Below are 25372 nucleotides of genomic sequence, written 5' to 3'. Positions count from 1 at the left end.
GTGGAGGCTGTCCCTGGTGGCTGGGGGGTGGGGGTGGTGGGAGACATGGGTTGGACATGGGTGGGGGCCTGCTGGCAGGTGCCCCACAGTGCTGGGGGGTGGGGGTGGTGGGAGACATGGGTGGGGGCCTGGTGGAGGCTGCCCCTGGGGGGTGGGGCTGGTGGGAGACATGGGTGGGGGCCTGGTGGAGGATGCCCCTGCACTGCTGGGGGGTGGGGGTGGTGGGTGACATGGGTGGGGGCCTGGTGGAGGGTGCCCCTGGTGGCTGGGGGGTGGGGGTGGTGGGAGACATGGGTGGGGGCCTGGTGGAGGATGCCCCTGCACTGCTGGGGGGTGGGGGTGGTGGGAGACATGGGTGGGGGCCTGGTGGAGGATGCCCCTGCACTGCTGGGGGGTGGGGGTGGTGGGTGACATGGGTGGGGGCCTGGTGGAGGGTGCCCCTGGTGGCTGGGGGGTGGGGGTGGTGGGTGACATGGGTGGGGGCCTGGTGGAGGATGCCCCTGCACTGCTGGGGGGTGGGGGCGGTGGGTGACATGGGTGGGGGCCTGGTGGAGGGTACCCCTGGTGGCTGGGGGGTGGGGGTGGTGGGAGACATGGGTGGGGGCCTGGTGGAGGATGCCCCTGTACTGCTGGGGGGTGGGGGTGGTGGGTGACATGGGTGGGGGCCTGGTGGAGGGTGCCCCTGGTGGCTGGGGGGTGGGGGTGGTGGGTGACATGGGTGGGGGCCTGGTGGAGGATGCCCCTGCACTGCTGGGGGGTGGGGGTGGTGGGTGACATGGGTGGGGGCCTGGTGGAGGCTGCCCCTGGTGGCTGGGGGGTGGGGGTGGTGGGAGACATGGGTGGGGGCCTGGTGGAGGATGCCCCTGCACTGCTGGGGGGTGGGGGTGGTGGGTGACATGGGTGGGGGCCTGGTGGAGGCTGCCCCTGGTGGCTGGGGGGTGGGGGTGGTGGGAGACATGGGTGGGGGCCTGGTGGAGGATGCCCCTGCACTGCTGGGGGGTGGGTGACATGGGTGGGGGCCTGGTGGAGGCTGCCCCTGGTGGCTGGGGGGTGGGGGTGGTGGGAGACATGGGTGGGGGCCTGGTGGAGGATGCCCCTGCACTGCTGGGGGGTGGGGGTGGTGGGGGTGGTGGGTGACATGGGTGGGGGCCTGGTGGAGGGTGCCCCTGGTGGCTGGGGGGTGGGGGTGGTGGGTGACATGGGTGGGGGCCTGGTGGAGGATGCCCCTGCACTGCTGGGGGGTGGGGGTGGTGGGTGACATGGGTGGGGGCCTGGTGGAGGCTGCCCCTGGTGGCTGGGGGGTGGGGGTGGTGGGAGACATGGGTGGGGGCCTGGTGGAGGATGCCCCTGCACTGCTGGGGGTGGGGGTGGTGGGTGACATGGGTGGGGGCCTGGTGGAGGCTGCCCCTGGTGGCTGGGGGGTGGGGGTGGTGGGAGACATGGGTGGGGGCCTGGTGGAGGATGCCCCTGCACTGCTGGGGGGTGGGGGTGGTGGGTGACATGGGTGGGGGCCTGGTGGAGGGTGCCCCTGGTGGCTGGGGGGTGGGGGTGGTGGGAGACATGGGTGGGGGCCTGGTGGAGGATGCCCCTGCACTGCTGGGGGGTGGGGGTGGTGGGAGACATGGGTGGGGGCCTGGTGGAGGGTGCCCCTGGTGGCTGGGGGGTGGGGGTGGTGGGTGACATGAGCAGGTGTGCAGGGTAGTCCCCTGTGGTGTGTGCTGCCTGCAGGGGCCTTGGAGGGTGTACAGGTAATACCTGGGAGCACACAGCCAAATCGCGTGTGGAACTTCCCGCGCACCCCTGCAATCCACGTACCCTGCCTAATCGCGTGTGGAACTTCCGGCGCACCCCTGCAATCCACGTACCCTGCCTAATCGCGTGTGGAACTTCCCGTGCACCCCTGAAATCCACGTACCTGGCCAAATCGCGTGTGGAACTTCCCGCGCACCCCTGAAATCCACGTACCCTGACAAATCGCGTGTGGTACTTCCCGCGCACCCCTGAAATCCACGTACACGGCCAAATCGCGTGTGGAACTTCCCGCGCACCCCTGCAATCCACGTACCCTGCCTAATCGCGTGTGGAACTTCCCGCGCACCCCTGAAATCCACGTACCCGGCCAAATCGCGTGTGGAACTTCCCGCGCACCCCTGAAATCCACGTACCCGGCCAAATCGCGTGTGGAACTTCCCGCGCACCCCTGAAATCCACGTACCCGGCCAAATCGCGTGTGGAACTTCCCGCGCACCCCTGAAATCCACGTACCCTGCCTTATCGCGTGTGGAACTTCCCGCGCACCCCTGCAATCCACGTACCCTGCCTAATCGCGTGTGGAACTTCCCGCGCACCCCTGTAATCCACGTACCCTGACTAATCGCGTGTGGAACTTCCCGCGCACCCCTGAAATCCACGTACCCGGCCAAATCGCGTGTGGAACTTCCCGCGCACCCCTGAAATCCACGTACCCTGCCTAATCGCGTGTGGAACTTCCCGCGCACCCCTGAAATCCACGTACCCGGCCAAATCGCGTGTGGAACTTCCCGCGCACCCCTGTAATCCACGTACCCTGCCTAATCGCGTGTGGAACTTCCCGCGCACCCCTGCAATCCACGTACCCTGCCTAATCGCGTGTGGAACTTCCCGCGCACCCCTGTAATCCACGTACCCTGCCTAATCGCGTGTGGAACTTCCCGCGCACCCCTGTAATCCACGTACCCGGCCAATTCGCGTGTGAGACTTCCCGCGCACCCCGGTATACACGCACACTTTTTTTTCTGTCAGCGCGTGTCTGTGTTTGTGGGTACCCCTTTGCACGTCATTTTTCCTGGAGGGCCACAGTATTGGGCATTCATCATGGCTGTATATAGGTGCTATTTGTTGGCGCACCTTTTGGCGCACATTTCTTCCAGGCGCAGAGACGCTACCGCCTGCTTTCTTGTGGCGGTCGTCTTTGTGCCTGTGCGCTGGTTTGAGCGTGCGCTTTTTTGCCCTATTCTATTCCATGAATACGTGTTGTAGGCGAGGGTGTGGGCGTTCCGCGCACTTGTACCCTGTGCTTCCCCCGTGACGCCCACATTTTGGCAAGTTGTTCCCCATTCCGAGTGGTACGCCCCGTGTTCCGCCTACTTTTGTTGCGTGCGCCGCGCTATGTGCGATTTTCGCTCTGGCCTGTGCGATTTTCGCTGTGACCTGGCGCACGCTGTTTGATGGCCTGTGCGCCAACGTGCACCGCGCACTTTTTTATCGCACATCCTCTGGTTCTCTCGCGCACGGACTTCTATGAATCGATGTGCGCTGCTTTTCGTGCGATTTTCGCACTTGCACTGCGATTTTCGCTATTCCACTGCGAATCGCACGTTTTTGCCCACTTGCGCCGCGCTAATTATTCCATGAATCGGCCTGTTAATTTTTGGGGGAAGGTCAGGGAAAGTATAAAGTACCCGAGGAGTTGAGTTGAAAGTGAGATTTCTTGTTTGTTTGTTTTATTATTTGCAATACGCAAGCCTCCCCTCAGTTAACAGTGCGCAGCATTTACATGAGATTGCGAAAATTAGTTACATCAACAAAAATATATACATAAACATATAGACAAGGTCAGCAATATGAGGTGAATAGAGAGAGAATTCAAAGATGACACAACCAGGTTGTTTGCCACCCAGGTTGGTGAAGGTAGGGGTTAGGGTTAGCATACTTTGTATGTACACTGTACAATAACATTTATTTACAAAAAGACAATCGTATTACAATTATTTAAACCAGGATTTGTACTTCACAACCAGCTCTCCTTTGGGTGGCCATGGCACGGTGGCAATGGATCAGTGTTCTGCACAGAAACGTTCAAAATTCCATATCTGTGCTTCTCTAATACAGCAACAATAAGGCTTTTGACAAAGTCAAACTCCATTTCCTCATAGACTGGTTTGATCACCCATTGCTTACTTCTTTTTGAAAAGGCCTTAGTGTAGCGAGGCATCCTTACATTACCCGTAGTCCTAGATTGTTCACGGCCGAGATTCTCGTTATGGGCCAAGACGGCAAGTAGAGTCCTATGTCTCATGCCCTGTATGCTGAAATGCAAGCGCTTTGGCCTGTACTTTAGGCACATATTGTGGAACACCTCCAAACCGCCTGTGTGACAGAATTCTGTCAGTCCCCTCAAATCTCTTGATAAAGTTTTATCGAAAACAATCTTCTCAATAGCTTTGTGTGTCGGTGAAGATGGAATCAACCACTTCTTCTTCCGTGCCTCCACTGGGGACAAAGGGCCATGTTCACATTGGTGGAAATGTAGGTTTTCTGACCAGCGGTGCACGTTGGTACAGTGGTGCATCAGTGACCGCCATTTTTCAAGTAGTATTTCCACTGACCCTTCACAAGTTTTGGAGCTCCACCAAAGATGGTTGCTGATAGACTGGGACCACTCTGAAATACTTTCCAAACCTTTTTTCTTTCCCTGCAGCCGAGATTTTCTTATTGATTGATTTAGCAAGATGCCATACGTCAAATTGATGTTTAATATGTGGGAACTGCTCTCTCATTGTCTTGGCAATTGAAACGTGTCTGTCCGTGGCTATGAGGTCGATGTGCATTCCCCTCGATTGTAGATATTCCACTGATTTTATAAATCCTAGTTTCTCCATGGCCACTGAGGATGTGCATTGGGTTACCTGCACGACTACCGAACTCACAATTTTCTTACTATCCATGTCCTGAAAGTGGTAGGTGCAGTACTTGGCAGAAAATCCAGGGCTGTCGCACTGTCCCTCGCCGGCTAGCCTGAATCGTTTGCCTTCGAATGTACTTGCCATAGACAATTGTTCAATTTTCCAAGCATCACTAATGGCCGGAAACAGATAATCATGTTGGTATTTGTAGTACTGCGTTTTTTAAATGAAATGGAGTCCCACAAACTGAAAGAAAGACTCTAACTTTCTAAAACTGGACCCACTGAAAAGTGATGCAGCTGCACACAGTAGATTGCCTGCTGGCAGTTCCCCAGCATTGGTTGTGCAGACCATGAGAACGTATGATTTCTCCAGCATGGGGTCTGGCATGGATTCACATGCTCATGAATATTCCCCGTCGTCAGGCTGGGAATCCTCGGTAAAGAAAAAGTCAGTATCAGTTTAGTTTCTGATCTGTCTTTCTTAGTAGTAACCAATCACTGATCTCTGGGTCATACTGCCCCCAGCCAATGACTGCCCTCTCCCTAAGCCCAGCCCCTGGCAGCCATCCTCAGATTTTTACCGCACGCTCAAGTGTTGGGAGTCCTCGTGTTTAGCTCTCGAGTTTTTTACTGCGTTTTCACGTTTTTTCGGGAGAATTTCTAATTTTTTCGGTTTAATCGAGCCTCAAGCTCCACCGTTTCTACTTCCGATAACAGGGACCCGTTTCGGAATTCTTCTACGCCCCTCAAGGGTGAAGTTTTCGTCGAGTTTACACTTCTTGGAGGATTCCGGAAGATCTGCGGCCTACCTCAACAGACATGGCCCAGGACAAGGGGAGCTCGACGCCCGGATCCAAGCTGTTTAGGAACTGCCCTGGATGCGGATTATATAACGTTTTTAAGGAGGACGAGCATTCGCGATGCCTCTACTGCCTCCATGGGGACAAGACGCATGTGGAGAAGGACTGTGCGTTCTGCAAGAACCTTTCGGAACGGACCAAACAAGATCGTCGTTCCCGCGTCGCCACCTGGCTGGAGAAGGGCACAGCAAGTGAGAAGGGAAAGAAGAAGTCTGAGCGGGCTTCTAAGTCCTTTGAGGGCGCCCTGGCGACGGGGGCCCAACAGAAGGTTAAGCACCGCGAGTCCGTGGGCTCCGGGAGCGCCGAAAGGTCGGGCTCTTCGGTTGCCAAGCAGGGCGCTGCTTCCCCGGCACGTTCGACCACGAGCCAGCGCTCTGGTTCGGGGAAGAGGAAGTCAGAGAACCAGGGTAGGCCGCTGGAGCGGGGCGCTGACCCTCCCCCCAAGGCGAAGGCCCAGGACGCACCTAAGGTGGTGAGGGCTCTGATCCACCCGGCTAAGACCTCTACCGAAGTGGTCGCTGCGACCCTGGCGGAGCCGGCTGAGACTACGCCAATGGAAACGGCCTCTGGGCCCAGAGTATCCCTGCCCGCCGCGGAGGGAATCCTCTTTCCAGCCCATCGCTAAAACCCCTGTGAAGCCCCCGGCTGAAAAGAAGGGGGGGGCAGTGGCCATTACAGACTCGGAATCAGCCTCTGAGGAGGAACTGGTGGAGACCGAGAAGGGCCTCAACGAAAGGTCCATAGGCCTCAACGAGAGGTTCAGAAACCTCAACGAGAGGTTCGAGAAGGTTCGATCCCAGGGGACGGTCCCTGCTGACATGATCGAAGATAGCGACGACAAACGGGGTCCAATCCAATGGAGCGGCCATTCCGTCCATCGCAGCCATTGCCCGAGCCCCAGGATAGCTCGCCGGCCATTTTGTTGGCAATCCAATCCTTATGTACCGAGATAAGGATGAGATTACCACGCAGAACCAGGCCCGTCGGGAAGCCCTCCGAACAAGCGGTGAAGAGTCCACCCGCTCTGCCCTTCGTGCCTGCGAGACCGGTGGACCCCTCATTCCCCTCGCCGGGAGAGGATACGGCGACGGATACGGCGACGTAGACGGACGATGACTGTGGCGATGACACAGCAGACACCCCGTCGTCACCCCACATCCCCACCTCCCCCGCGGGCGTCCCCAGCCGACGAGGTTGGCTCTTTCCACGCCATGATAACCAGGGCATCCGAGCTCTTCAAGCTCTGCCCTGAAGAACAGAAAAAGGAGGGGTTTCTGTACCAACGACGAGAGGCTAAGAGGAAGACGGTCCTCGCTGTGCCTTTACTCAACGACATCTGGGACGAGGGGCTTGCTGTCCTCAAGAACCCTGCCACAACACCCGCCAAGAGGGACAGGTACGACAAGAAGTACCGAGTCCCCGATGCCTCCCCCTTGTGCCTCAGGGCCCAGACCACGCCGGACTCGGTCGTCTCGGCAGCAGCTAAGAAGGCGGCAGCGGGCACGGCGGCTTCAACTTCCACTTCCCCGCCAGACAGCGAGGGCAAGAAGTTGGACTCTATGGGATGACGAGTCCTCTCGTCGGCGGCGACGACGATTAAGGCGGCCAATGCCTTAGCGATCGTGGCCCGCTACGACAGGGAGCTCTGGTTCAAGATAGCTCCCCTGCTAGATTTCCTGCTTGATGACAAAAGGGCAGAGGTCCTAGAAATTCTGCAGGAGGGCGAGGTGGCGTCGGATCACGCCATAATGGTGGCCAACAGAGTTTGCCTCCGATGACGGGGATGGCTCAAGGCGACAGACTTTCGCCAGGACGTCCAGACCAGAGTGTTGGACATGCCGTTCAACGGCAACAACCTCTTTGGTAAGGTGGTGGATGAGTCTCTACAGGCCATCAAGACCGATTCGGAGACGGCCTGGGCCCTTGGGGTGCTTCAGCAGCGACGGCCCTTTCGGAGCCCCGGAGGCAGACGGGGTGCCTCCAAAGGATCCAGAGGTGGCTCCTCCGCTTACCGCCAGGCGGCCCGCTCCTCTTCCCAGGAGGCCTACAGACGTTGCGGCAAGCAAGGGGGATCCCGCCGTCGTCGTCAAGGAGGCCAAGGCGGCAAGGCCTCCTCCAAACAAGACTGACCCGGCCGTGCCGTCGGGTCCCCACCAATGCACCCCGGTGGGAGGCCGGCTGACGAAGTTTGTCAGCGTGTGGGAGCCCATCTCCACCGACCGTTGGGTGCTGGACACCGTGGCCAACGGGCACTCGCTGGAATTCCAAAAGAAGTGCCCTCGCATTCCTCCCATGGCCAGGAAGGAGAAACACGTCCCTCAACTGCTGTTGGAAGTAAAGGCGATGCTCAAGAAAGGTGCCATCGAGCTCGTCCCCAGGAGGCTCCGGGGCTCTGGAGTGTACTCAAGGTACTTCCTCGTCAGAAAGAAGACAGGCGGTTGGTGCCCCATCCTAAACCTGCGTCGGTTAAACAAATACATCAAGGCACAGAAATTCAGGATGGTCACCCTCCAGCACGTGCTGGGACAGCTGGATGAAGGCGACTTCCTATCGTCGTTGGACCTGGAGGATGCTTACTTCCACATCCCCATTCTAAAAAGGCACAGGAAGTTCCTCAGGTTCGTGGTTCAAGGACGCCACTACCAATTCAGAGCCCTACCGTTCGGATTAAAATCGGCACCCAGGGTTTTCACCAAGTGCCTGGCACCAGTGGAGGCGCGGCTGCGCCTGCAGGGGATCCCCGTCTACCCCTACCTGGAAGACTGGCTAATCCGGGCAAGGTCAAGGGAACTCGCCGTCGATCATACGGCGAGGACCGTCCGGTTGCTCACGGAGCTGGGGTTCTCCATCAACTACCTCAAATCCCACCTGGTTCCATCGCAAGTAGCACTGTTTTTGGGGGCGAAGCTCGATACAGTGGAGCAATTGGCCTCCCCTTCAGAGGAGAGGACCAAGACCATCCTGGGCAAGGTACGGTGCCTGTTAGCCACGGACGTGGCCAGGGTGAGGTCCATCAAGTCCCTTGTCGGGATGATGTCCTCATGCATCTATCTTGTACCCCTTTGCAGACTTCTACAGGAGTTCTCGACGCCCGCTGGTTTCAGGCGAGGGGCTGCTTCGAGGACAGGATCCCCCTCGACGAGGAGTTCCGTCGGGCGATCCTATGGTGGGGCACCCGGGCTCACCACACGACGGGCACGGACTTTCAAACCCCAGCGTTTCAGGAGACGGTGACTACGGAAGCCTCTCTGGAGGGTTGGGGGGCCCACACCGGCGATCTCCACGCAAGAGGCCTTTGGCTCCCGGAGGAGAGGTCTCTTCACATCAACATCTTGGATCTCTGTGCAGTGTTCTGGGCGCTCAAGTCGTTCCTCCCGTCCCTCAAGGACAAAATGGTGAGGGTCTTCACCAACAACACCACCACGATGTTCTACATACGGAAGCAGGGGGGCACCAGATCCCCAGCCCTATCCAAGGAGGCGCAGGATCTGTGGCATTGGCCCGTCGCCCAGGGGATGTTTCTGGTTCCCTTCCACCTGGCAGGAATAAAAAACACCATCGCCGACTCACTCAGCAGGGAGCTGCGCTCGTGCCACGAGTGGGAACTGCGCCAGGATCAAGTGGATTGACTCTTCCGACGATGGGGCAAACCCCCAGATCGACCTGTTCACAACGGCACGAACTCCAAGTGCCAGAGGTTCGCCAGCAGGTTCCCACAGCCGAGGAGCATGGGCGATGCTTTCTCGTTCCCTTGGGACGGCCTGTTTCTATACACGTTCCCTCCATTGCCGTTGCTGCTCCGCCTCATCAGCCAGCTCAAGAAGTCCAGGTGCAGGATGATCCTCGTTGCACCGGCGTGGCTGAGGCAAGTCTGGTTCCCGGACCTTCTGGACTTGTCAACGTCCCCGCCAGTCAGGCTGCCGGCGGACGCGGATCTTCTCTCCAGAGAAGGAGGCGCCATTCTACACCACGACCCACAGTCGCAGAACTTGCAGGCCTGGCTCCTGCAGCACTAGAGTTTGGAGGGTACGATATCCCAGCTGATTGCAGAGAGGTTCTTGCAAAGGCCAGGGCGTCCTCAACTCTCAAGTGTTACGGTCATAAATGGAAGAGGTTCTCTGTCTGGTGCCGTGCACAGAAGATTAACCGTCTGCGGATTACGGCCCCTCAGGTGCTGCTGTACCTACTGTCGCTGGCCAAAGCTGGACTGGCTCACGCCTCCATAAAAATACATCTGGCTGCCATCTCCCGATATACCAGGACTACGGGACTGGCGTCCTTGTGGTCTCATCGCCTGGTAAAGGAATTTATGAAAGGACTTTTCCGATCATTCCCGCCGGTGAAGGCTCCTGCCCCGGAATGGGAGCTTAATGTGGTGCTGACCAGGCTCGTGGGAGCCCCATTCAAGCCTATGCATTCGGCGCCTTTGAAGTTCCTGTCATGGAAGACAGCGTTCCTCGTGGCCATCACCTCTGCACGACGAGTGGGAGAGATTCAGGCCCTATCTTGCAAGCCTCCGTACTTGACTTTTCATGACACGAGGGTGGTGCTGAGGACACACTCCTCCTTCATGCCCAAGGTGCCGTCGGACTTCCACCTCAACGAGCCCTTGGTGTTACCAGTTTTCTTCCCGTCGCCTTCGACGCCGGCCAAGAGGACTTTGCACTCGCTGGATGTAGCTAGAGCGCTGAAGTTCTGCGTGGTCCGCACAAAGAGTTTTCGGAAGACGTCACAACTATTTGTGAACTTTGGGTCTGTGAATCAAGGGAAGGCTCTCTCGAAGACTTCAATTTCCAGATGGCTCTCCGGCTGCATCATGCATTGTCACCGGTTGGCAAACCGACCGCTGCCCGGCTGTCCGAGAGCCCATTCGACCAGAGCGATCGCTGCTACCAAGGCGTTCCTGTCTGGTGTGCCCCTGCTGGACATCTGCAGGGCTGCTACGTGGAGGTCGACGCACACCTTCACAAGATTCTACTGCGTCGATCGGGACTCCAGGGAGGAGTCCAGGGTCGGCCAAGCAGTGCTGCGCAACCTTTTCGCTTAAGGTGAGCGTGGTGAGGAGGTAAGAGATGCTTAATGTTGAGTTGTTGTATAGCTTAATTTCGAGCCTGTTGCCACCTCCCGTGGTTGTGCATGTGTATACTGCTATGTATTCTTTTATTCATGAGCATGTGAATCCATGCCAGACCCCATGCTGGAGAAGGAACAAGTTATTTACCTGTAACTGTTGTTCTCCAGCATGGGTCTGGCATGGATTCACATGCGAACCCTCCCACCTACCCCTCTGCGGCTCTTCACTTGGTCATACTGCCACTTGGCGTGCTACCAAATCTGAGGATGGCTGCCAGGGGCAGGGCTTAGGGAGAGGGCAGTCATTGGCTGGGAGCAGTATGACCCAGAGATCAGTGATTGGTTACTACTAAGAAAGACAGATCAGAAACGAAACTGATAATGATTTTTTCTTTACCGAGGATTTCCAGCCTGACGGGGAATATTCATGAGCATGTGAATCCATGCCAGACCCATGCTGGAGAACAACAGTTACAGGTAAGTAACTTGTTCCTTAATCTACAGGCGGCATTTATTTTGACGTTACTGCCTTTTTTTTTTTGACGAGTGACATGAATCAATGGCTTCCCACATACTTTCCCTCTAACGGAATGCCCACATTTCAGCATACTTATAATATTCATCAAACAACTGTCGAATACTATGTATTTGCCCTCTTTCATTAGACTGTCATCCGGCGTCAAAGTTGTTTCGGCCTGTGATGTTGAGGCCATATCACCACATTTGAAAGAAATATCGCTGCTATCAAGTTCTGATGCGTCGGTGAATGCTGCTGCTGGTTCATTCTCTGTCATTTCAACATCTGCTACTTCAACATTGATGGGAGAACACAACAATGTCGACGGCTTTTTTAGCGGCAATTTTTTGGCGGGTGTAGATTGTGTGAATTGATCTGCGACTACTTCAGAGCTATCTTCAATACATCCAGTATGTTGTTGTGGTGGTGCGATCGCCCTGTAGCAATGGTCCAATACAACTTTGCTGGATTCTCCAGACACATTCATTTCATGTTCTGGACATTGGACATGAGCATCTCGAGTCTCAACACGCGGCGTCTGAATTAATAGTTCCTCCATAGTGTAAATGGTCTGGCAAGCAACATCTCTCATTCGCTTCACTGTCTGTGTATGTATAGTTCGTAGACCCACGGGTAACTACAGGACAGATTGGAAAAATGATGTTCAGTTTAAACACAAGATAAAGTATAGTACAATTGACTGGAAAAAAACATAAAATAGTCCCTAGCACAAAGAATTTTCTAAAGTTATGAACTGTTTGTAACTAACCTTATTTTTGTTTCTTTTCTTTGCAACTTTTTTGACTCGACCTTCAACATCTGCACGCTGTAGCTCCGATTCGTTTCCGCATCTCTTCCCTTCCTGTTGCGCTGCAACGACTATATTTTCTGTATCCGCATAGACAGCACGGAATGAGGCTCCATCGACTCCCTGAAACATAGTACTTTCATTACTGTGTATCAAAATATTGTTAGCATTAAACACACGTGAGGACGAACACACAGGTACATCTCAATAGCCAAACAGGATTTAAACATTGTGTGGAACAATCAAACGACAAGTATTCGAGCTCTGATGACCTAGTTCGATGGAGCTGTCAGTATCCATACCTCTGGCTCTGCATGGACTGCCACGAATGATTGTATTGAAGAGGATGCATCAGCAACTCCCTGAAACACAGTACTTGCGTTAGAATGGTTTTCAATATTGTAAACATACACACACTTGCGGTCGACGGCACAGGTACATCTAAAGAGATAACCACAAATGATGCTTTGTCTAAAAGAATCAAGGAATATTTAAATATGATCAGATTTAATCGACTTAGTTGTCCGATTTCTTTACATCTGCATAATCTAAATGGGATGTTGTGATTGTAGTGGAAGCTCCATTATCTCCCTGAAACACAGTACTTGCGTTAATAGGGAAGAAAGTATAGCAAATGGAATCACGTTATATGATCACGCTCGATGGAGCTGTCGGTATCCATACCTCGTGCTGCTGAAGAACATCTAGAGATGTTGTAAATGAAGTGCGCACTTCCGAAAGCTGTTGCGCCGATTCGTATCTGCATGGTCCCGCTTCCACTTCACCTGGAATTACTTGATTGGCAGGCTCCGCATCAAGTGCGGGTGTTGACGCTTCAACAACTGCCTGAAACATAGTATTTGCATTAGTAAGGATTACAATATTGAAAACATAACACACACTTGGGGTCGTCTGCACAGGTACATATCAATGGCTAACCACGAATGAAACATGGTGTAGAACAAACGACAAGTGTTCCAGTCCTGATGATCACGGTCGATGGAGCTGTCAGTATCCATACCTCGTGCTGCTGAAGAACATCTAGAGCTGTTGTCAATGTGGTGGACGCTTCAGCATCTCCCTGAAAGACAGTACTTGCATTAGTATGGATAACACTAATTATAACTGAAAACAAACACCAGGGGATGACAACTAAGGTGTATATCAATTGGAAAGTACTAACCAAACAATTGGTAAAATAATCACACGATACATAAAAACTATTACTTGACATGCATAAAACAAGTCTGTAGCGGAATAGCCAAGTAAGATTACCTGATACGCGCTAGCAGTGGTTGTTAACTGCAAGCACGTCACAGAAGTAGAATGTTGTTGCTTCAGGTTCAAGGGATAGTCGAGCAGTTGTAAAGGTAAATTATTGTTTGATAATGAAATGCCAATATTTAAAATTGCCATGTAAGGAGACAGAATACTTGAGTAATGCTATTGAAAATGCGCAATATAGCACAGTTCCCTGTGCCCATATATAGATTTCGTTTGTGGGTTATGAAATCTAAAAATAATTTATTGATAAATGTCATAATTCTAAAAATTATACACTCATATCAATGTCGAAAGTATTACAAATTGGAAACAACACCTAAAATATCAATTAATCCATTCGGCTACCTACACACTACAGCAAGGCCTAAAGCTAAAAACGGACACTTGACTCACCAGTGGTGGAATGTGGACGAATAGAGTGGGAATAGCGTTTGCGAGCAATTTTCGTGTCGTTCGCCGTTTATTCTTCTTTGTTACTCAAGATGTGGCGTACATGTTCGAGGAAAAGTGCCGGCTGCAGATGCGGTATCTTATCACCTCTCTTGTCCTGTGATAATTCTTGGACTCTTCTTTCAATCTCATCAAGTGGATATCCGCAATGTCTGACCCATTCTCTTATTCGATCAACAGTTTTCGGGAATACATGCATTGTAGTGCCTTCAGATTTAGCATGGGTCTTCGAAGGGCAACCGCTAATCGAACAGTCAGGCATTGTTGAAAATTCTGAAAAGTAAATATCAAGATTATTATAAAACCTTGATGAATAAAAATGTCATAAAGTAAATGAACCATACCATGTTCAATGCAAGGTTTGGTTTGGTCGCCGGAACTATACCAGTTCATCATGTGCGGCTTAGTATTTGCATAAGTTAGACATTTTTTAAATGATGTGACTAAACTCTGAACATGTGACTCATCCCTTGGATGTTCTGTCTTGCATGAAAAGGAAACATGCTTACATTATAGACTGGACTCCCGAAGGATTCAATTCGATGACAATTGACACAGATGAAAATAAATAGATCTATTGATAGCATAACAATTGAAACTCAAGTCAATAGCAATGAGACCAATGACCATAGCACTATTGGGTACTGTAATCGCAAATAGATAGAAATGTAAAAATGACCGAAATATGACTAGGATACATGGCCTTACCTTGACAAACAAACAGTTGGATTCAGCAGGCCGAGCAGTATGTTGCAGGAGAACAGGTAGATGGCCACAGGTAGCACACTGACGAGTTTGCTCGAAGCGGTCACAGATAGCACGACGACGAGCAGATTAGCATATATCTCAGTGCTTCTCAGGTAGAAGGTTCAGGAGTTGACTTGCAAAGCACAAATATGTTCTCATGAGACATATCAAGTGGTTTATAAAGTATTAGAAACAGGGGTGTGTTTGTGAATGAATGATGTGTGTATGTCGTGGTATTATGTGGTTTGCAGGGGGGCGGCCTGCCTCAGGGGAGGCCTGCCTGGAGACACAGGGTCTGAGGAGGCCATGTGAGCGATGGCCCCTGGGCGTGGGATACCTTTTGAAGTGTACATGCTGTTTGGCACCTTGGCCGTTTGCGCCCGTGAGAGCCCCTCATGCCAGCGCTCATCCCCGGGCGCGAACCGCCTTTGATAGAGGGGGGTGGGATGGATGGACCGGTGGGCAGGCAGGCAAGTGTGTGGGAGCGAGGGGCCATCAGGCCCCTCTCATCCTTTACTTCTCAGTAGAAACTCGGACCAAGTGCCTCCAGTAGTGGGTTCGCCCCTTGCCCTTATGTGATGTTAACTTTGGTTGACATTCGTGTAGATGGGACCACTGAGCAGGACAGGGGGCATCCATTTTTGTACCCCCTTTCCACTCCATCTTGGTTACCAGGCCTCACTGCGCAGAGCACATGGCCCCCACCCTCGTTCCCACTCTGACTGGATAACTCCAGAGGTATTTGCAACAGCTAATAAATGTAACACATCACTCTTCCTCTGAGATCACTGTCCTGCATGTGAACCAGCCTGAACTAAGCACATAGCTCGTTCATCTCCACAAACGTGTCCTTGCCTACGCACCCTCGCCAGTGGAAACTTACTGCCGTTCTGACCCTGTGTACCTGCAAGGTATTCTCTTCATGCGCAGATCCCCAACTAACATTAGACCCCTACTGCAGTATATCGTTGCCAATCAATGACAAATGCCGCATACCGGAGATTCTTGTGAGCACAGACCCACACTTCAAACAGTGTATTATAGTGGTCAAGACCCTTAACCTAAGGCCTGTATAATCCAATGTTGATTTATAGTATAGATATGTGTGACTTTTATAGAGACATAACCGACTGAAAGACTTTGAACAAGTGTTGTTTAGTGCATGCTTTATTGAGAATATATTATGTTCTCTTAGATAGTGACCACCCTGCTTCACTCATTCGGAGCACAGATGTCTGACATCCATCCTTGAATGGAGACACACTTGATTCATTTAAAAAATCGAAACAACCGTTGTTAAAATATATGTGGTGTTTTATTTTGTATCTTATTTTGATGACACAAAAATACAAGACTTTACACATTGTACAGGTCAGGTTGCAGCACAGCGAGAGAAAATCCCCTGACCGCTGTCACTTGGGAACGTTTCTCTTCTGGCACGAACGGCACAGGCTGGTATTACTCTTCGAACGCGGTGTCCAAGCCTCCCGTGAAGCCACCATGTAAAGGAACGATAGGCCACCAGCCGGTACCACCTGTGAAAAAGAATGATACAAACTGTTTTTAAATGACCAAGATAAGTTTATTAAACGTTTGTTGTCAATGACAATTCTTGTAACTAATGGCATTCTGCTCGGACAAATGCTATCTAGACACTGCACACTATTGAATGACTTTCATGCGTTACAATGATATGTATATGTAATTTTGGATATAGTAGAAGACCATGAAATGGGAGTGGCATGACAAGCAGAGTATACTTACTCGTTACTCGGATTACGAGGACGAACAGTTGCGCGAAGTTCGTGCATAAGCACCATCATTATCCTCAACACGGACCGTGTGAGGCAGGCTGCCCTGAAGTCTGGCAGCTCGGTGATGCATTGCGGTCGTGGCTCGCCTTCCGAAATGTAGGCCACACATCCCGAGTTTTCACAGCAGCAGCAGTTCTCGTCCTCAGTTGGCATTCGCTCGCACCGATTGCATGTGCACCAGGTGGAAACACCTTCCATGCGACTAGGTCGAGGCTCTTCAGCTGTTGAATCGTCCTCCCAACTGCCGTCCGAAGCCCCATCGTTTTCGCGTGTTTCCCTTTCCAGTAGTTCCTCCTCGGTATACTCTGGCTCGTACATGTAGGGCATTATTGTAGCCATTGTGTGTTAAACGAACTAAAATAATTTTTAGCGGTGGTACTGGTATCTGTTCACACGGGCTACAAGCAACAAAGGTAGCTGACCAGAGCACAGAAACGAGTCACAGAATACTCAAAGTAACACAGAGAGAGGAATGGAATCGAAAATCTGCTGCTGTGTGTTGTGAAACGGTCTGTTTATACTTATTGAGGAAAGGGGCGTCATTAGCTGAAGCGCAGCGAATGTTGACACGAGACATGCTTTGGCGTTGTTAAATGGGCGGTACGCATCTGCTGATGACAGGCTCAGGGGCGGGGGATATGATTTAGTGCCGCAAAAGCAGGTCAGCCAGGGCGATGGGGGAAATGATAGGATTATCACAAAATGGCAGCTCCCTGATGCCTGTTTTCACGTGCGTTTAATGGACGAAAACTCGGGTAAAGTCCATAGGAAATTTTTCTAAAATCGAGCGACTTAGGCTTAAAAACACATGGCTGACCCGTAGGTGCAATAACACATTTTTACCGAACCATTCCTTTAATAAGTGGAGCACCACCCCACAATTTGTCACGTATATTGTGTGCCATCTTAGTAGGTATCACAAATCCATTATATGCACTGACCTATACAATCTCACCCAAAACTCCTATATGTCTCAGGTGGAGTGCCACTCCACATTTGTATCATTAGTAGGTGTTTTGCGATAATACTACAAATCATACCTAAATGATCACAATAATAAACCTATTTGCAACCATCCTCATAGGCCAATTGTTCATCTAGGTATTTAAGGCGTTATTGCATCTAGCTGTTCACATGAATTAACCTCTTTTAAACCAATCTCCCAGGCAAATAGTCCATCTAGCTGCATATTCTCATAAGTAGCATGAAAAATGACATTCCTCATTCATCCGATTGGTGGTTACTTTGTGATCCATACGTTTTCACCATCTCAACAACTTGAAACCGAATTTGAAAGATGTCCTGCTGATTTTCCATCCAGTGACGTGCCACTACTGAATTGGTGTCCCTGGTCCAGATAATTGAGTGATGCTCACGTAATTTGCGTTGTCTGGTGGACTGTCCAACATATTTCCCACAAGGGTATCAGATAGTATAGATCACATTATTAGTATCGCAGGTTGCAAAGTCTCGTAATCTAATCTTTTGGCCAGAACTTGGGTGGTATACAATGTTCCCCCTGGTGGTAAAGCTGCAGTTGCAGTAGTGCATACAAGGGTAAGTACCTGTTCTCTTGCACTGCTGAGTATGCTTTTTGATGGGCCCAGTGTTAACTAATTGGTCTCTCAAATTAGTACTATATGCAAAGGCAGGACATTTTTAAAATAGATACTCATGTACCACAAGTAAGTGTTCTCCATTTTTTATGAATGATTGATTTGAACCTATTTTTTAAAATGTATTTTTACATTTATAAAACGCACACAAAGGCATCATGGCGCTGCGGAGGAGACTAACGGTGAAGGCTAGCAAAGAACACTTCAGAACAAGCAGTATTTATAATGGTGGTGAAAAAGCAGATGCTTATTGGTGGCGCGAAGAAAGCTCCGGCAGCCACAGAAAAGGCACGGCCACCCAACCTAGTCCGATGAAACCTAGGGACCTGGATCAAAAAGTCAGGGCAGAGCGCTCTGGTGGGCATATAGCGACAGAACTTCTTGTGCAGAAACTCAGCACCCATGGAAGGCCTGATGTACAATGCAGAGGGACTTAAACTAAATGCAATGCCCAACAGAAAGCCAATGAAGGCGGCGCAACACAGAAGATGAATGGTCCCAAACAGAAATGCCTGTTAGCACACTTGCAGCGGTGTTCTGTAGTACTTGGAGACAGTGGAGAATATAAGCAGGCTGAGCAGACAAGTGAGAGGGCAGGACAAAGGGTTGATGGGAATGATTTCTTTCTGCAGAAAGGCTTGTTGACTTCATTCTGGTCCGTCAACAAGCCCATCAGTTGTCCTGTGGCTTGGGAGTCAGGAGGGGACAGTTCCCTAAGTAATGTCCAGCTCCACTGCAATACAAAGATAACCTTTGCTGTCGTCTCCTTTGTTTCTCTGCTTCGGGTACGTGCCCACGTACAGCTCCCAACTGCATAGGTTCTTTGGTGGTGTCTCGTGACGTGGCACCGGGGAGTGAAGGGGTTAATGATCGCATTGGTGAAATAAGAGATCCGGCTATCTTCCTCCACCACGACATTCCGTCAGCTGCTGATCGATGTGGATCATTTGATCAATCTGGGCCTGGAGGGTATCTGATTCCGGGGCGTGCACCAACTCGTCTTTATACTCTTCCCCAACCGTTGTCGAAAAAGAGTACGTTGTGTTATTTCTGGCCATAAAGCATTGGGTGGAAGCAGACGAAATCTGCTGATGTAGGTGTTGATATCCTGATGGGCTTGTTTAATCTTAACCAGGTGGTTCTGAGCACTGGCCGCCAAATTGGGAGACTGGAAAAACACCATAAAAGCCTTCTCAAAGTCCTGGAAGTTGCTTTAGATAGGGCTGTTAGCTGAGACTTATGATGTTGCCCAAGCCTGAAGCGTTACCCATAATATTGCTTAGGATAAATCCTATCTTGGCCTTGTCTTACGAAAAGTGTACAGGATGGAAGAGGAACTGTAGTGTTTGCCATATTCTGCAAGCCGGTATGGGTCTCCATATTTCATGGATGTGGCGTGTGCCATGGTGCTTTCGGTCATAGACACTGCCCCACCTCTGGTCACGGCATCCCTTAATGCATTGTGTTCTTGTTTAAGAGCGGCTACGTCTGTCCTTAAAGCCTGAACTTCTTGTCTCAGGTCTTGTACTGCCTCCATGTCTGAACTGGAGATTGGGTTTCTTAATCGTTCAAGCATGGCATCCTGCCATCTGCGCATACCTTCTGTCCCACAAAGTTGTACCAGCAGTGCTGTCGTCCAGAGAGATGGAGAGACTGTGAATGCTAGAAGGAGCCGCCAGACCCCACTGTAGAAACATGGTAGTATCAGGGAGCCCACTCCCTGCATCACGTTATGGTGTTCCTGATTTTCATGGAGCAGGGACACTGCAAGAACAGACGGGGAAGCCAGAGTCACCACAAGGCAGGAGGACAGGGCCACAGCTGGGGCAGGAGCAAGGAAAAGAACCCACAGCAGAGGGGAAGTAAAGTACTAGCAGTAGAGGAAGGAGTATGGTAAGGCTAGTTGCCCAGGACAAGAGGGGACCGTATGCAGCAACCAGGAGACACGCAGAACTAGGGCGAGTAACAAGAAGGCTCAGGAGAAGGGAATAGCAAGACAGGAGAAAGTAACTCCAGACCGGCAGGTGACTAGGAGCGTTAAGACGCTCCAAACTGCTCCTGCTGGCAGATTTAAGTACCCTGCTTAAATGGGAGCAAGGCTTTGTGGTTCTGTATGCGTCTCTTGGGCAACGAGGAGCACAGGCGCAAGACTCTGGCCCCCCTCACCTGCATCCCCACAGAACAATGGCAGCAGCCGTAGAGGAGACCGCGACCGAGGGACCCTGCCGACTTTGCCTCATGAAGAGCCAATTGCCACTGTTGTTCACAGTCCTCCTGCAGCCTCCATCTGACCAGTGCAGATACAAGTGCCACCCAGGTAAGTGGCTGCACGGCCGTGCAAGGGCATGCATGACATCTATTGGTTCAACTACATACTAGGATTGAGGCCTTTGTCACGTACTGGGTGATGAAACTGGGAAATTCTCTATTGTTTAGCATGTGAAGCAGAGCTGTGTGATTTTGCCACTTCTTTTGAGCTGCTATCTAAATGGTCTTGATTATGTGCTTCTGTCAACATCATCTGATGTCCCTAAGGCCGGCGGGAGATTTAGAACATACTGGACCTCTGCAGATGATTTTGTTCTGTTGAGACATACCCAGACTGCCCTACAATCCTTGCTGCAGGAATATGGAAATGTTATGAACCAAAGGAAAATGAAGGTGAATATCCAGAAATAAAAAATTATGGTGCATCAGAGAACAAACAAAAAACGTTAGGTTCCATATTTGTAACGCATTCCTTGATAAAGTAATTTTTTTTTGACCATTCAGGGGTGAGATTCCACAGCTATAATAATTTGTATGCTCATATACAAAAGACAGATGTACGCATGATACAAGCCTGTGGAGGCATTGGGTGCTTTGCAAAACAATATGTTGGGGCTGTGTGATTCTGGCTATTCTGAGGTATAAAGTTGTGGTTTGACTCTATGCAAGTGCAGTTTGGACCCTAAACCTGATTTCCTTACTAGATTTCATTGAGTGTAATTTTGAAAGGTCCACTCTGGGTTTGAGTGTATCCACTGCTATTGAGCTTCTGTATTTTGAAACGCAGATAATTCTGTTCTCACATAAGCGTTCTCACCCCAGTCTTTTTGTCTGAGTATATGGCTAATCGAAAAGGCCATTTTAGGAGTTCTTAATGGATATTTTATAATTAGATAAAGCTAAATCTTCTAAATCGCTCTGTTGTAAACAATACTCTGCATTCCTTAGGCTTATTAAATCTTTTTATTGATGGTCGTGCAATCTCCTCTAACTCCAAGGATCTAGCTTAAAGAGGCAAATGCTAAGAAAATTGATGTCTTTAGTTAGTCAACACAAACTAAACTTACTGTCCGAAGCTTTTTTTCCCTTTTCTGCTGTTTAAACGGTGTATCATCCACATATTTAACACTGGTGTCAAGTCTTTAGCTAGAAGGTATATTACTATATTCGTAAAATTGTCTTTTAATCAATTACCTTTAGCTTCTATTATGGTAAAATGGTATCCAAATTGTTGTCATTGTAACTTTGGTATTGTGGAAGATTTACTTACTACGCACGTCCAAGGAAGATGTTTATTTATCCCTTGTTACGATTTAAAAAATGTTCTTAACGTAGGATTGCCCTCTTCTGTTAAGCAAAGGAGTTTGATGTCTCTTGGACCTTGGAGTATTTTCTGGTAGCTGCAACGAGGATAAGAAGAATCCATAACCTCTTAGGTTCTATTCTGAACCTTTGATATTCAGTGTTAAATGTTACTAATCTATGTAAGGAACTCATCGTGGCAACTGTAAAGACAGACACAAGTGATCACAGTTCAAGGGTGTTTATTAACAGTAGATGAAGGTTGGAAAAAAACCTAAATCTAAGATGGGAGCAAGCTAGAACCATCAAATGAAAAATAAGACAGTCCTAGTGTTGTGTCAAATAAAAGGGCCTATACCAAAAACCTATTGCCAGACCTTACAACTAGATATAAAAAAGGTGTGGAATAATGTTCACAAAAAAAGAAAGAAGTGTTCATTAATGATATGTCAGGATGTGGTAGCCGGGGTCTCCCTTCCCCACGTGTTGAGCACATGACAAGGTGAGACTCCTGAGCACAGCACACTCTCGGGCCTGCCCAGCACGAGATGACAGTTAAGTTCTCAGCTCTCAGGACCTTCAATGGTTCCTTTTCATAAAGTCTCTTGCCTTCGAGGACCTGATTTCACTTTGGATGATGTTTCTTCACCCCTGCGTCCCCCTCTTCCGGGCTCAGACCCCTCGCGAATGTTTTCCTCCCTCTGTCGGGTTCACTATGGCTTTTCATAAAACACTTTCGCCTGTTGCATTCACGAGCCTTAATGTCTTTTTAAACATTGCACTGCGGCCCTCCCTCTGTCGGGTTCATTCTTGTCATCACAATGTTTTTAGGGTTTCAAGCTTTGCCCCTTTCTGTCGGTGTCACTCTATCGGGTTCACTCTCGTCAAACATATAGATCCTTCTCCTTTCTTACTGAGTGGGATTTATTTCCTTTAGCTTTCCATTAACGTATCGGTCAAAGACTTTTGGCTGTAAAGAGGATTTTGCAAGACTACCGTATAACTATGTTGACCTTTTCCTTGTGGTTCTCCCAAGGCCTCCGGGTATCGGTAGTTTCACCCTGAAGGGGAGATCCACAAGAGTCTCTTGAGTAGGCATCCAGGTGGTGCCGGTGTCGCTGGTTTCCCCCCCAATATATCAAAAATGTTCTTTCCTTAATTAGCCATTTGCTACTTTTGTTTACCACAGTTTGGTTTCTTATCGGTTCTCCCCTCGACTCATCGGCTGTGATGAATGGTAGTACGCGTCTCCCTCATCTGGTTTTCAGCATAGGAGGGCTCTGTGTACCGTTGGCATCTGCTGCAGCACACGATAGCTGTCTCGTTGTGCGGTTTGCCTTGTTCTTATTGTGCTCTCATGCTCCAACTTTTATCCCTGTGGGGAAGGGAAAGGGCCATCAGGTGTGTGTGATTCTGATCAATTGCCTAATTTTGCCCGACCCTTGTGTTGGGACATGTCGGTTAAACGCCTCTGGTGTTAGTCTGTTGTATTTCTTGATATGTGAAATTGTTCGTGTTGGAAGAGGGGTGGGGAGTGGTAGTATTTTTGAGTCTCCTGCGTGGTAAAATGGAGAAAAGCGCTCACTTTGATATCCGTGCAGAGTTTGCTAATGCAAGTTCGAATCCCGGCAGGGCCAAACTCTGCCTTTCATCCTTCCGAGGTCGACAAATGAGCACCACACACCGTGGGTAATAATAAGCAGCGGTCAGATACCTGAGCGTTCATAGCGCTATATAAATGCACAATTATTATTATTATTATAAAAGGTGTTGGAAGAAGGGGGATACTGCGTCTCACCCGTCGGTGTCCCACTTCCACTGCCCGAGAACCCCCATCCAGGTGGTCCTGCCTCACTGGTCCACCTCCAGGAACTGGATCCAATAGCGATGGCTGTGTCCTGGCCACCTGGATGACAGATCCCCGGGGACTAGCAAGGGAGACACCTTCAGGTTTCTCACATCTATGATCAATTATATTTTGGAGACTATTACGTTTCCTATGATTGCCATATTTTATGACCAGTTTTGTATTTGTCTGTATTATTTGTTTTGTTTTGCTTAATGAACTTGTTGGAATAAAGCATTATGACTGACTCGCATTATGACTGACTTGCTACTAAAGATCTACACCCTGGGGCCTGACGTTACCCCTGGTCTGGGCCGCTCCTAGTCTCAGGGGGGCCCTCCTGTCTCTTAGCTTTCTCCAGTACCTGAAAGTAAATGTCCCTGGCCTAGCTTTCAGCCACACTCTCACAGCTGGTTCTTCACACTACAGTAGCTCATGATATTAATTTGCTAAATCTCACCCTTAACCCATTACTAGCACAGCTTCAATTGGGCTATGCAGCTCCATGTAGCTTACTATGGGCTTCAGGTAGCACTGTTGCTTTAAATGAAGACCTAAATGATGTTTGCACTGTCCATCCTTAAGCATTACATTGAGCAGCTTGTAGTATTTCTATTGTTCTTCTCATTCAAATAACCAACTTGTTTCCCTTTAGCTTGCAGAGGCCTTGGAGATGTTCGAGACACGAATGTTTAAGGAAGAACGCTTGCAGCCAGAGGAGGGAAATTACACAGTGCTGATTGGGGCCTGTGGACGTGTGGGTTATGTAAAGAAGGCTTTCAGACTCTACAATGATGTACGTACATTCGCAAGATGAGTGGCTTTTCTGACAAAAGGTGTACACGTCTGTCATAAGGATGCCGGACAGCTCACGATTTTAACAAATGGTTACATAGCCTCTCTCCTCCTAACCAAAACCTCTGTGACACATGTTGCTGGGATCTGTCCAAGTTGCCATAGGCAGGTGTCCACCTTAAGAATAAAAACACACAAAAAATCACCATATCAGTAGGCATTATTTATTGCTGGTTGGAATTCTTAGCAAACAAAAGCTGTGTATTGTGTAATACTACTGTCCACGCCGAGTCAGAAAGTATTATTGAAGATTACAAAAGCATTCTGGACCCACCAGGCTGAGGCTTCCAACAGCACATCACTGCTTTCTTGCACTTTTCCAGCTTCCTCCCACTAACTCGCCCTCCGTTTCCCCTTTTTCAGAGCCGCCAGACCGCCAGGGGACCACTCCGGTGGTGATAGTGCACGGTACAAATGTCCTTTAACATTAACACTGTTGGGCAGAGGATAAAAAAACGGTCTGCTTTCCTGATTAGCAATGTAATAATGTAATTTCCTCCCCGCCAGCCACTGGATTAACTGTCCTGGGAAGATCTGGCTACAGATGAAGTGCTGCATTGTACAGACTTGGTGCCATTTGGATTTTTAAAAAAGTGAGATGCCTCACATTAGAATTGTTAGAAAAGCCAGCCAAAAAGACTGACCTCTACACATTTCCTGTCACAGATATAAGGGCCAGTTTGGAAGGTGGCATGTCTACAGGTTTTGCTGGGCAATGTTGCTGAGACTCTGAGGCCAATCTGCTACTACCCATGTATTCCAGATTGAAGACAAAAGAAAGCCATGGGTACTCAATCTGCAGCTTCGATGATGGCTGGCAGAGGGGAGTGACAGTTCAATACTTAACTCGTTCTAAGGACAGGAGTATTTACAGTACCATTGTTGGTGTCTGATGTTCAGATTAGAAGAGCAAAATAGGAAGGTGAGAGACAGAAGAGCAGTGATCGTCACACTGAGGAAAGTGGAGACTAGAGAAAGCATAATGAGCAAGGCCACGTAGTAAAAGTAGATTTTTAAAGTATGCAAAACCGAGGTGGGCTCTGGGAAACTCTCTACCAGCACAAACACAGCCCAATGATTTGTTCTTGGGTGGATGGCCCCTGGGAGAGTCTAAACCAAGTCTTTAGCTCACTGTTCTTTTCACAGATGCCCAACAAGGCTGAAACACATGTATGGGGTTGCTGTTTGTACTCTTGTTCAGAGGAGAATTGCCTAGTATTTTGGTGCTGGACTGCCTCTGGGCATGACAAAGCCTGATATGCAGGG

General features: G+C 50.1%; 1 protein-coding gene across 7 annotated transcripts in view; it reads left to right on the top strand.

The window, feature by feature from the left end:
- PTCD1 (pentatricopeptide repeat domain 1) overlaps positions 1-25372 on the top strand; it is a 688818-nt gene that overhangs the window by 182462 nt on the left and 480984 nt on the right. For 3 of the 7 annotated variants that reach the window (XM_069645570.1, XM_069645569.1, XM_069645571.1), the window contains one exon: positions 23907-24047. The exons of the other annotated variants lie outside the window; for them this stretch is intronic. In XM_069645570.1, the coding sequence (XP_069501671.1) occupies positions 23907-24047 (141 nt within the window). The remainder of the gene's footprint in view (positions 1-23906; positions 24048-25372) is intronic. 7 annotated transcript variants of the gene reach the window in all.

Source organism: Ambystoma mexicanum, chromosome 2p, assembly GCF_040938575.1.
Source record: "Ambystoma mexicanum isolate Mex_15411 chromosome 2p, UKY_AmexF1_1, whole genome shotgun sequence".
In the NCBI taxonomy this organism is placed as follows: domain Eukaryota; kingdom Metazoa; phylum Chordata; class Amphibia; order Caudata; family Ambystomatidae; genus Ambystoma; species Ambystoma mexicanum.
The sequence above is the reverse complement of the archived record's forward strand: the minus strand, read 5'-3'. Positions and strand labels throughout refer to the sequence as shown.